The sequence below is a fragment of the Saccopteryx bilineata genome, chromosome X (assembly GCF_036850765.1).
Source record: "Saccopteryx bilineata isolate mSacBil1 chromosome X, mSacBil1_pri_phased_curated, whole genome shotgun sequence".
In the NCBI taxonomy this organism is placed as follows: Eukaryota; Metazoa; Chordata; class Mammalia; order Chiroptera; family Emballonuridae; genus Saccopteryx; species Saccopteryx bilineata.
The window spans coordinates 127,518,652-127,531,949 of NC_089502.1; the positions used below are offsets into that span (position 1 = coordinate 127,518,652).

The window sequence follows — 13,298 nt, forward strand, 5'->3', positions numbered from 1 at the left end:
CTCCCAACCTAGCAACTGCCCCAGGGGCAAGGTGGTCCACTTTTATACCTGTTCGCATCTTCTAGATACCTTGCCCCTTATACCTTCAATGGACCTGAAAATCCATATGTCGCTCGGGCTCTGTGCCCAACCAATCACAGCTGCTGTTACAGAATGTGCCTGCTCTTCAAAATGTCTACTTGTCTAACCGCCTCCAAATTCTGCTCCTGGGGCATCAGACTAGATCCACGCACTGCTCTGGTCAGGGGTTTTTCAGCCTTGGCACTACTGATGTTCAGGGCTGGACGGCTGCTTGGTGGGGGGCTGCTCTGTGCACTGTCGGGTACTCAGCGGCATCCCTGGCCTCCACCCACTAGATGCCAGGAGCACCCACCACCATGCACCAAGTTGTGACCACAAACTGTCCCCCAGGAGAGAATCACTGCTGTGGTCTAACAAGGACTTCTTATCTCCCTGTTAGCGGTCCTACCTCACTGCTTAGGGGGCGCCGCCAGCACAAAGCTCTGACTGCTTCTCTGTCACTTCGGTCACCAGAGTATGGGGGACTATTTCCTTACTTTCTCCAGTAGGGGCTGTACCTACTGGCCTCTTTGTGATTTTCTGTTTTTCTACTATAGGTAAATAAAAAGTTCGCAAGTGATTTTCAAAATGAAGCCACCTCTTGTTTCTTTTCAGTCCGTGGTTTAATAATTATTTATGAAGTTATAACTAGTTAATGTCTATCAAAAAATCCTACGACATTTCTGATTATATAGTATTACGGTCCTGTCTTATCGCTCCCACTTTAGTCAAGATTCTTGGCCACAGTCACTCTGTGGACTCTTACATGCTGTCTCCTAGCCATTTACCAAAACCGTATTTTAAAAAACTATGACCCCTTTCTTTAAGCAACTGGCTCTGGGATAAAATGAGTAGGAACAAGCATGTTCTTAAATATGCTGCTTAAAATATCAGATTGTCAAAGGAGATAGAACCCATGATTTCTCATTCCAGGGGCCAAAACAATTACAAAACCATGAGACCATCAGTAGCCAATCAACGTTGTGGTTTTCCTCTTGAGAGAGACCCCTTGTGGAGAATGATAAACTGGAAGCAAAGATAATTAGCAAGCGGTAGAACAGTCCCACACAAAGGGTACTGATTAAAATGGAGCAGTGTTCATCTGAAAGAAGGCGCGTATCCACGAGTATGTGCATAAATGCACTTCAACGTTTCAACAATATTTTGGAGCCGAGAAAAGATGGAAGGCTAATCACAGCATCGGATCTGTAGTAGACAAAAGGCTGGGCACATGGCAGGATCAGGATCCAAACCCCACAATGGCACAGGGATGGGCAGAGCAGAGCAAGGGCAAGGGCACACTGCACAGGGTTCACTGGAAGGCTGTCACAGGGTGCGCTGGTCAGCCTGCAATACCCAGCCCACTCTTCCTGTATAGAAAACAAACCCTATTCTGCCCAGGAGAGGCCTTTCTTGCCCATGAAATGTAAGCGGGAGTGTTGGGTGGAACTCCTAGAAAGGCTGCCCAAAGGACTGACATGGTTGGGCCGTGCAGCCTTTTGAGCCTTCAGCTTTGTCTCTGCCTTGAAGCCTGCGATGGTTTTGAGGAGCCACTGAGCCATTTCACCCCCAGGTGTTGTAAAGTACCAAAGGCTACAGAATTAATATTAATATTTTAGGAGGCTTGGAGAACATTTTATTAATTTGGGTTAAGGTGTGCAGAGAAATTATGAGATATAGTTTCTGTACTGTGTGATTGGCATAACCAGGATGGCTCTTGCCATTGTATTGTAAATGAAAAGGGAAGGAAAGCATGGATTCCCTGACATTCCATCATACCTGTGGGGAAAGGGGTGAATGGCTAGCCAGGGGCAAGAAGGGAAAAGCCAAAATAAACCTTTTCTTATAACTATGAGCCATTTGTGGGCATTTGTCCCCACAGAAACTACCTCTCTTATGTAAATGCATGTGGTTAATACATCTGACTGGACAGAGAGATGTCGGATGAACACTAGAAAATATAGGAAGACCTTTTAATATGTAAAGAGATATCTTTCTACCATTGTGTTGACTTGTAAATTTTGTTTTCTCCAAAATAATGTATGGTTTGCAAATTGAACGTGGTCCTATCATGTTAAAGGACATATGACTATAACCAATAGCGGTAAGGGGCTCCTAATTGCAATTTTTGCTTCTGTACTTCCCACTTACAAAACTATAAAAAGTAAGTAGAACAAAGGGCCGGCGCGCTCTCCGTCAGATTTCTGTTGGAGTTCCCGCCGCTTGGCCAAGCTAGACAATAAAGCTTTAATGTGTAAACGACGGACCTTGCTCCTGTCTTCCATATTTCGGGTCCCTCCGAATTTGGATTAACAGTTTGAAGGAGCTTATGCAGCAACTTTGGACCATGCTGTGACCCTGAGATGGAAGCTGGGCATTGCCAACAATGGAGATGCACAGAAAGAAGCCCATGTCCTGATGTCGCTGTGGAGCCACTATGGCAAGGGTCCCCAAACTTTTCACAGGGGGCCAGTTCACTGTCCCTCAGACCGTTGGAGGGCCGGACTATAAAAAAAAACTATGAACAAATCCCTGTGCACACTGCAAATATCTTATTTTAAAGTAAAAAAACAAAACGGGAACAAATACAATATTTAAAATAAAGAACAAGTAAATTTAAATCCACAAACTGACCAGTATTTCAATGGGAACTATGGGTCTGCTTTTGGCGAATGAGATGGTCAATGTCCAGTTCCATATTTGTCACTGCTAGCCTTAACAAGTGATATGACACGCTTCCGGAGCCATGATGCATGCGTCCCGCGTCACCGGAAGTAGTACTGTACGTGAGTGACGTGGCGCTTTGCGGCGCCACCACATACAGTAAGTACTCCAGGAGCACAGGATGCGGATGTGCTCCTCTTATCTGCATCCTGTGCTCCTCTCACTGACCACCAATGAAAGAGGTGCCCCTTCTGGAAGTGCGGCGGAGGCCGAATAAATGGCCTCAGGGGCCGCATTTTGGGGACTCCTGAACTATGGCAGCCCCAGAAAGCCTGCACCTAGATTTCTCACATGACATAATATTTTTTAATTGAGAGAACGAGAGAATGAGAGAGAGAGAGAGAGAGAGAGAGAGAGAGAGAGAGAGAGAGAGATAGGGACCAAAAGACAGAAAGGAAGAGAAGCATCAACTCATAGTTGCGGCACTTTAGTTGTTCATTGATTGCTTCTCATATGTGCCCAGGGATGGGGGGCTCAAGTTGAGCCAGTGACCCCTTGCTCAAGCCAGCGACCATGGGGTCATGTCTATGATCCCACGCTCAAGACAGCAATTCCACGTTCGAGCTGGGAACCTCGGGGTTTCAAATCTGGGTCCTCAGCATCCCAGGCTGAGGCCCTATCCACCGCGCCACCGCCTGGTCAGGCTCACATGAAACAATATTAATGTTTCTTAGAGGACTGAATGTCTGTTCTGTTTAAGCTGCTGTTACTTTTGGCCTCCATTTCCTTCAGCTCAGTATAATTCCTACCTGATATGGGTTGAACTGTATCTCTAATAAGGTAGGTTGAAGTTCTAACCCCCAGTACCTATGAATGTGGCCTTATTTGGAAACAAAAACGTGGCAGATAAAATCAGGTTAAGATGAGATCATACTGGATTAGGCTGGGCCCTTGATGCAATATGACTGGTGTCCTCTGAAGAAGAAAAGCCATGGCGACACCCAGGGTGCAGATGGCTATGTGACTGCACATGCAGTGACTACGGGGTTACATCTATAGGCCAAAGATGAACAGACACTGGAAAAGGGGGCAAAAAAGGATTCCTCCCGATATATGACAAAGGGAAAATCCTTGCCAGCACCTGAATTTCAGACCTCTGGTCTCCAGAAGCAAAAAAACAACAACAATGAATTTTTGTTGTTTTAAGGTTTGTGCTACTTTGTTAGAGCAGCCCCAGGAAACTAATACACTCCTAATGGAGTCTTAAACTTAAGTCTAAATAAACCACCTTGTTCTCAAAAAACCTGCTATGACATGGCCCAGAGGTTGCATGTGCAAAAAAAATTTGTGTGTGTGTGTGTGTGTGTTTTAGTACAGGAGGCTCAAAAGGAATCAACACTGTGAATATGGATGTCAAGAAAGTTAACAGCATCTTAAATACATTTCACAGAAATGGACTACCTGGAAACGCTGCTGGTGGAGGGACCCTCTGCCCCACACTCGTGCCAGTGAGAGCAGCTGACGCGCAGCCTGTGTCCTGGGCTCCTCACTCTATCGGATAGAAACGCTAGACTGGGTCGTTCTGAAAGCAGAGCACTAGAAAACCGGCTGAAGACATAGGAATATTGGGCATAGCAGGGGGAGGGGAAGGCTCAGTAAGATAGCCACCTGCAGTATCTAAACGGCGCTCAGAAAACAGGAAAAGAATAGGCGCTCAAGTGCTTACTGAAGGCAAGGAGTCAAGCCATTCAGATGAACTAGAAGCAATGAATGAGACACTGGACACAAACTGAGGCCAAATGTAGGACCTACTCAGCTAACAAAAAAGAAAATGAACTTTTAAAAGTATATTGAGCCTGACCAGGTGGTAGCTCAGTGGACAGAGTGTCGGCTTGAAACACTGAGGGCCCAGGTTCGAAACCCTGAGGTTGTTGGCTTTAGTGTGGGATCATAGACATGACCCCATGGTCGCTGGCTTGAAGCCCAAGGTCACTGGCTTGAGCAAGGGGTCACTCACTCTGCTGTAGAACCCCTTGGTCAAGGCACATAAGAGAAAGCAATCAATGAAAAACTAAGGTGCTGCAACTATGAGTTGATGCTTCTCATCTCTCTCCCTTCCTGTCTGTCCCTCTTTGTCGCAAAAAAAAAAAAAAAAAAAAGAAAAAAAAGAGAGACATAAAAGGTCACATATTATATGATTCCTAATGGATACAGGCATTTCCGGGGGGGTGATGAAAATGTTTTGGAACTACCAAGGTGGTGGCCATACAACATTGTGAATGCATTAAACGCCTCTGCACTATTCAGTTTAAAATGGCCAATTTTATATCATATGATCTCATGTACACGTGGAATCTAATGAACACAGTGAACTGAGGAATGGAACAGAGTCAGAGGCGGGGTCACAGGGAGCAGAGGGACAGCTGTCAGAGGGAAGGGGGTGAGGGGCGGGATCAGAGAAGGTGAAGGGATTAGTGAAATGACATATACATAACACAGAGATTCAGATAGCAGGACGGCAAATCCCAGAGGGAAGGGGGGAGGGGCGGGCAATGGGGGACACGGGGTGGGGGGGGGAGGGAATTGTATTGAATGGGACACTTGAATTCATGTTAACACAATAAATTAAATTTTTTTAAAATGGCCAATTTTACATTATGTGAATTTCACTTCAATATACAAAGATGAACAAACTGAAAAGGAAGACTAGCATCCGCTTGTGGTAAGAGACGCTCTTTGCAGAATTTAGCAATTTCTGCATCAAAGAACAAGCGCACTGAAATCACAACAGAGATCCAAAGGACTCTTTATGGCACAAACCCAGTCTAGTAACCTACTGGACACAAATGTTTCAGACTTTCCACCATGGTTCTAAGGTTCTCTTCCTGCACAACTCATGGTTACTACCTTAAGACATTACAGTACTTCCCTGTTTTCATCTAACACAGAAACAAGGCCCTCTCCCAGGTAGCTTGACAACGCTCTCAGGGTCCCTAACCTACTTACCAAACCAACAATTCATTCAGCCATAGCCATTTTGAAACTGTAACACAAAATGATTATAAACCCATTACTTAAACTCTCCCTTGGAGGCCAGAGTCCAATACGTACCCATGTTCCATTACAAAAGTTTTCAACAGTTTCACAACTGAGGATAATGTGAGAAATATTTGAGTTGTCCCAAAGTAGGCCTGGAAGTCATTTCACTGCTTTCCTCCTAAGCGCCCTACAGGAAATTTAGTTGAATCAGCAACTGCATAAAGGCTCCGCCAATACGTAGCTCCAGCCCCGCAGCGTTTCTGCCCCAGGAGCTCTGCAAGTGCACAGATTATTTCTACCATGGCCCAGGGAGTCTCATGTAGACATTTTCTCATCTCCACATCAAGAATGGAAATTAGCCTGATTGGGCGGTGGCGCAGTGGATAGAGCGTTGGACTGGGATGCGGAAGACCCAGGTTCGAGACCCCGAGGTCGTCAGCTTGAACAAGGGCTCACCTGGTTTGAGCAAAAGCTCACCAGCTTGAGCCCAAGGTCGCTGGCTCGAGCAAGGGGTTACTCGGTCTGCTGAAGGCCCGTGGTCAAGGCACGTATGAGAAGGCAATCAATGAACAATTAAGGTGTTGCAATGTGCAACGAAAAACTAATGATTGGTGCTTCTCATCTCTACGTTCCTGTCTGTCTGTCCCTGTCTATCCCTCTCTCTGACTCTCTCTCTGTCTCTGTAAAAGAATAAAAATTAAAAAATAAATTCTAAAAAAAAAAAAAAAAAAAGAATGGAAATTAGCACCTGACCAGGTGGATAAGAGAGCGCAGTGGATAGAGCATCGAACTGGGATGCAGAGGACCCAGGTTCGAGACCCCAACATTGCCAGCTTGAGCCTGCGTGTGGGATCATAGATATGACCCCATGGTCACTGACTTAAGCAAGGGGTCACTCGCTCTGCTGCAGCCCCCCAGTCAAGGCACATATGAGAAAGCAGTCAATGAACTAAGGTGCTGCAACAAAAGAACTGATGCATCTCATCTCTCTCCTTCCTGTCTGTCCCTCTCTCTGTTTCTCTGTCTCCCCCCCCAAAAAAAAAGTAAATTAGCAAGAGAAACTGCAAGTTAGTTTAAAATTCTAGTTCTGTAATGAAAACCAAAGAAAACTTATACTTTATTCTGGGTGAATTACATAACAGAGTTCCCTGTGCGTTCTGCACACAGCCATAGAAATCCGGCTACCTTAAGAAGTAAAAAAACCATGTACTTAAAGCAAGGGGATAACAAAATATTTATTCTCTGACTTGGGGGAAGTCTTGTTTCTATCACCAGTGTAGACAGGTTTTCCATTCACTTAGGAACTTATGCATGCCTTGAAGTTTTCGTTCCTGTCTTTGTTTGCACTTCCTATGTAGCAGAGAATACCCAACATATTTTTCCTTTGGAAACAATCAGCAATTTGTATAATGCTAAATTCCCATAAAGCTAAGAAAAGTTTACTGATTAAAAAAAAAAGATATCTGAGAAGCGAGACATATGTAAAACCCTAGGAACCAAATTGTCCTAGCTTTCTTCTCATAATTCTGGCCACAGGAGCGAGGAGAAGAGCCAGCTTTCATACTCCAAGTCAATTCTGGAAGGTACTCAAGCCAACTGCAGCCCAGCACTAAATGAGAGTAGATTTATTATGTGAGGATGAGATTGGCTCAGTGAGCGGCAAGTGCTTTGCCATCACACTGGAACCTGTTTCAAGTCCCTATTAGTCAAGCATTAGGAAAGCTGGTTTTATCCAAATGGATAGCAACCAATGCCTGTTTCTGCCCAGATAGCAATTTTATATAATGTAGGTAATGCTACACCAGCTTTACAAATAAGGACATGTCCCGTCCACTGATATAGCCCTAACATTTAGCAAAGTACCTAAATACGGGTGTTCAGTAAATAATTCTTAAATGAAAGTAATATACAATTGAGACACAGCAACTCAGAACTCTAAAACTAGATCAGCAAAATCCTGCAAAAGTAACGCTTTGGAAAGCCCGCGATAGTTATAGTGATCCTATCCATAGCACCACTGATTTTGGAACTTCTCTGGAACTGGAGCAAATCCTCAAATACTGTTACTTAGTTCTAACATTGATGAGATGCCATAGGAGCTTTACTCTTGTTTCTAACAATTAGCCCATGGTCACAGTGGTTTCATTACACATCATTTTGCTTATAGTCATAAAATCTATTGATGATGTTAAGTGAGGACTTATTGTATTTCTGGGAAGGTGTAGCTTTTTCCTCTTACTAGGAAAGCCTAGGAAACTCTTAAATAGAATTAAGGAATTCCCTGCTCATCACTAACAACTCAAACTGCCGAGGAATGGGCTTGGTCCTACTGTCAAGGTCCCTGTGAGGAATGGCTGCGGGCAGTTCACAACCAGGATGCTTGAACCTCCAGTTCTTCACAACGGTCATGTTCTGAGGTGCAATATGACCCCATGAGCTAAGCTATAAAAGCTTCTCTCTGGGAAGAATGGTTGATAACTTAAATAAATGCTTTCCCAAGATGCCACCATTTTTGAGGATAAGGATATAAAGGGAAAAAAAACTATTTCAAGTCCTGGCCAGTTGGCTCAGTGGACTGAACGTCAGCCCAGCATGTGGCCATCCTGGGTTTGATTCCTGGTCAGGGCAAACAGGAAAAGTGACCACCTGCTTCTCTGTCCCTTCCTCGCCCCCTTCTCCTTCCACAGCCAGTGGCTCAACTGGTTTGAGTGTGGCCCCAGGCACCAAGGATAGCTCAGCTGGTCCAAGTGGGGGCTTCCGGCACTAAAAAGAGCTCGACTGATTCGAGTGTTGGCTCCAGACAGAGGTTGCCAGATGGATTCCAGTCGGGGTGCATGGGGAAGTCTGTTTCACTATCTCCCCTCATTTTACTTAAAAGAAAAGAAAGAAAAAATATATTTTAAAATGCCTGTGCTGGTTCACTCATTTAAAAGATAATAAATAATCAATGCCTGATGTATTAAATGAATACCAGTAACATCATCAACATTTAGTGGGAGGATACTGATCTACTAGCTTAAACTTTCCTTTTATTTCTTTTTCACCAAGAATGCAATCATGAAACTGGCCGACTTTCTAAGAAGTAATTCAATTTTCACTGAACTTCACTTTGATGAGCTAGATGGTAAAGGCTCAAAGGCAGCATGGGTCCTTGAAGCAAGGTGATTCTCCTCGAGTCTACAATTGGATTGATGACTCACACTAAGTAGATATACTCTTGTTCTCTTTCTGCACCTGCTGATGCAGGTCTTGCAATGAAACGGAGGTAAAAAGAATTTGCTATGGTAGCTAACTCTTGTGTTCTATAGTTTAAAAAAAATCTATAGCCTACTTTGTTAATTATCAAAGATATACAAAATTTGTCAAGGAGCTCTTACACATATCAAATTAGTTAAACATAAATGAATAATAACGTTCAAATGCTGCAACGGTGGTGTAAAACTGGTCCATTCATCAAGTGCTGGTTTCAGTTAAGTTGGGAAAACCCATTAAGAAAGCAACTTGGCAGTTCAAAGCCTGACCATATTGTATTTATGTAATTTTTTTTTGAGAGCGAGAGAAACAGACAGGAAGGGAGAGAGATGAGAAGCATCAATTCTTCGTTGCAGCACCTTAGTTATTCATTGATTGCTTCTCATACATGGCTTGAGCAGGGGGCTCCAGGTGAGCCAGTGACCCTTTGCTCAAACCAGCTGAGGCTATGCTTAAGGCGGCAACCTTGTGGTTTCAAACCTGGGTCTTCAGTGTCCCAGGTCAATGCTCTCTCCACCGTGCCACCACCGGTCAGGCTGTATTTATGCATTTTGATATGTACTGTTGATAAGAATTTATCCTAAAAACTATTTCAAATAACAATAATAACAACAACAAAAAAAAAGGCAGGGAAATTTGTCCATTTTCTAGTAAAGAGATAGTGAAAGTAGCCTAAACTGCCCAATAATGGTCAAATTTGCACTTAAGTTTCGGTACTGAAAATTAAGTAGCAACACAGATAGATGCTTGACAGGAGATAAACATGATACAAAAGTGTATTTCTGGCCCTGGCCGGTTGGCTCAGTGGTAGAGCATCGGCCTGGCGTGTGGAAGTCCCGGGTTTGATTCCCGGCCAGGGCACACAGGAGAGGCACCCATCTGCTTCTCCACCTTCCCCCTCTCCTTCCTCTCTGTCTCTCTCTTCCCCTCCCGCAGCCAAGGCTCCATTGGAGCAAAAGATGGCCCAGGCGCTGGGGATGGCTCCTTGGCCTCTGCCCCAGGCGCTAGAGTAGCTCTGGTCGCGACAGAGCAACGCCCCGGATGGGCAGAGCATCGCCCCCTGGTGGGCGTGCCGGGTGGATCCCGGTAGGGCACATGCAGGAGTCTGTCTGACTGCCTCCCCTCCCCCTTTCCAGCTTCAGAAAAATACAAAAAAAAAAGTGTATTTCTACTATGACTGAAAACACATAAAATAGATACGAACAGGCAAAGAATTAGGGCATACACAACAATGGTGGTAGCCATTCGTACTTTCTGACTTGTCGCTAAATTTTATGAAATGACAATATATTTTCTGAAACATTTTCCTAAAACTAGTCTGTGTTATTAACCATTTCCAGTGAAAAGATGTGAAGTCAAAATTTAGTTCAAGAACCTTACCTCTGTGTTAAAAACACAAGTAAATAAACAGGTTTCCTATTCTCGCTCTCTTCTCACCGAAATCGTTACAAATCCTCGGGCCAGGTAAGTGTGGAAAGTGAGGCACATCAGTCATGTGTGGCGAGGTAGCCTGCACACGATCATTTTACAGGCTCCGAGACAATCGCCAATAACCCTGTTGAACAGCGGCTAGCCCAGAGTTCACTAGATGTACTTGATCACAAAACCCTTTGCAGAGAACACCTTCCAACATTCCTCTCTCCGCAGTTTGGGAAATAGTGCTCGGGTCAATGGTGGTTGAAGGAAATGACGAGGAAGAGATTTTTAGAACGTGTGCGCCCCAGTTGAGAGTCACTAATGATAGTCTGCCATATCGCGCAGGTGTATATATTAAGGCAGAAAAAAAGCCTGAGAACCACTGATCTCTGCTGCTACTTAGAAACAATGGAACCCATTCGAGTAAACCCTGGAGGGTCCTAGTTTGGGAGGTTTTCTGGTTCTTACGAAAAAGGTTCTGATCTAGTCCAGAGATAACAGCAATTTCTGCAAAGGAATGGTATCTATTCTTTGTAATTATGATGTGGCAACCACAGAAATCTGAGTAACCCATATGAGAATTAGTCTCTCCTAGATAGAAATACATGAATGTTCATGACGTGAAAAAATAAAGTGTTATCTTTTTGAAGCGTGGATATTTTAAAAAGATGCGTGTGGTTGTAGGGCAGCTCTACTGAGCAGATTCCAAATATCTACTTCATAGTGCTAAGGAGCGGGCAAACACAGCCCACTGCACACAGTCCCGCGCACTGTCTACGCCACCCTTACCTCTGGTCGAAGCGTCGCTTTCATGCAGACTTGGCAAAGAGGTCCATTTCGGGAGAACTGAAGGGGAAGGTGCCGAACTCGATTTCGACATGTTGGCTCCTCACAAATCAGCCAGCCCTACAGAGAAAAAAAGAGAACACTTCAGTCCTCTCACCACCATCAACAATACAAATAAAAACCCCTTCCGTTACCAGATAGCATCATCTCAATCAAACCTTCCTCAGAGATTCCGAGGTAGCTCCTTACCTTTCTTTCCTGATATGTTAATTTGATTTACACCTCAAACATAAGAGTTAGGCAACTCAACAATTTTACAAAAAAAAAAAGAGATTACACGAGGTGTTATTGTCTTTTCTTAAAATCTAGTCCCCACCCTACATACAAAAGTATCTCCCCAAAAAACTTATATGATTATGCCTGGCCTGTGGTGGCACAGTGGATAGAGCGTCAACCTGGAACCCTGAGGTCGTTGGTTGAAAACCCTGGGCTTGCCCGGTCAAGGCACATACAAAAAGCAACAAGCAACCAATAAATAATTAAAGTGAAGCAACTATGAGTCGATTACTTCTCGCTCCCCGTCTCCTCTCTCTATAAAAATCAATAAAGTAAAATCTTAAAAAAAACCAAACTGATATGATCACACCCAGATATAAATCAAGTGGTTTTACTTCAGTAGTACAGACCATGACCACAGTAAAGAATATACCGTAGAAATAAATGCCTCTCCCAACAGCCGAGTAACTATTGATTACTAAATTGCTGAGATCAGTTTCCTTCTCTATGAAACGAGTACAACAGTACTTGCTTTACAGGGTTGCAGCGGTTGTGATATAGTACAGTGCTTAGGACTATATTTGGCATAAGAGAAACACTGACTAAATGTAAGCAACTCTTTCACGTAGAATTAAAACATACTTTTACACATGTTCTCTGGAGGCATAAATATGGCTGGCATGTTTTCAAGGACAACGTCAAGGGGCCACCCTTTTCCAGTGGTTTCAAGTAGCTACTGCCCACTCCGCCGCAAGTTTCTCCTGCAATTGGCTCTCCCTCCCTGGCTGCTCGTCTGAATTTGCCCACAGAGATGTGATAACAATATGCCTATTATCACAAGTCAGCACTGTTTTGCTATAAAATGTATCTATTAAACAAGGGAAGCAAGACTTCCCAAATGGGGTTGAGCAAAACTCAGGGGCTGTGGGGGCTTTAGTGTCACCTGCATTAGGCATTAGAAAGAAGTCTAAGGCAAATGAGGGGTAGAAGGTGAACAAGGCAGGCTCCCTTGTTGAATGGGCTCCCACTCGGGAGCCACCAGCAGGGCCCTGTCTTTGACAACATTCTGTTGTTTCTAGACTCAGCACCCTGTTGGATTTTTTTCTCCCTAGAGGAGAGCAGTATATTTAAGATTGCTACTTAATTATGTTAGGGACCTTTGTCCACCACTTATTAATGTGGCCAGGTAGCATTAATCCAAAGCTGCGGGATGTCCCCATCATTGCTGTGCTAAATGACCTCATTCCTCAGAACAGGCTCTTCTTGGAAGTAGCTACAACCAAACTCAAGGGAAAGCATCCCAATCAGTTCTTCCAGTTCCACTGGTGACTTTTACGCCCAGAGAAAGTGCACTGTAGAATTGTTGACTACAATATGCTACTTTTAAAGAATACAGAATCCGTCTAGTCAATTCACAGTAAGCAGCATTCCCACCTTCAGTCAACAGACTGAACTAGTTTACGTAATATTATTTAATTTGAACTTTTCAGGTAGAGGGTCTCAAGGAGTCCTTATGAAATCTTTAATACACAGAATTATATTTAATATTGTGGAGAATAGGCAAAGAGTCCCCGGGTACAGAGCTTCAGGAGACCACAATCTAAATAGGAAAACAAGGTCCATTCACACAAAGAAAAAAGCCAATCAGTATGGTTTGGCTTTAAGAAGCTGTATGCTACCAACTATAAATCGAAACAACACAGAGCAGGGATGGATGGAGGCGCGTGGACCATATGCGTCCTAGACAAAAAACTACCACAAGAAACTCCACAGACTGGAAAACACAGCCAGTTGCTCTGTATCCT

At 44.0% G+C, this 13,298-nt stretch overlaps 1 protein-coding gene across 2 annotated transcripts in view; it reads right to left on the reverse strand.

The window, feature by feature from the left end:
- POLA1 (DNA polymerase alpha 1, catalytic subunit) overlaps positions 1–13,298 on the reverse strand; it is a 333,405-nt gene that overhangs the window by 111,296 nt on the left and 208,811 nt on the right. For both annotated transcript variants that reach the window (XM_066249441.1, XM_066249440.1), the window contains exon 35: positions 11,221–11,337. In XM_066249441.1, the coding sequence (XP_066105538.1) occupies positions 11,221–11,337 (117 nt within the window). The remainder of the gene's footprint in view (positions 1–11,220; positions 11,338–13,298) is intronic.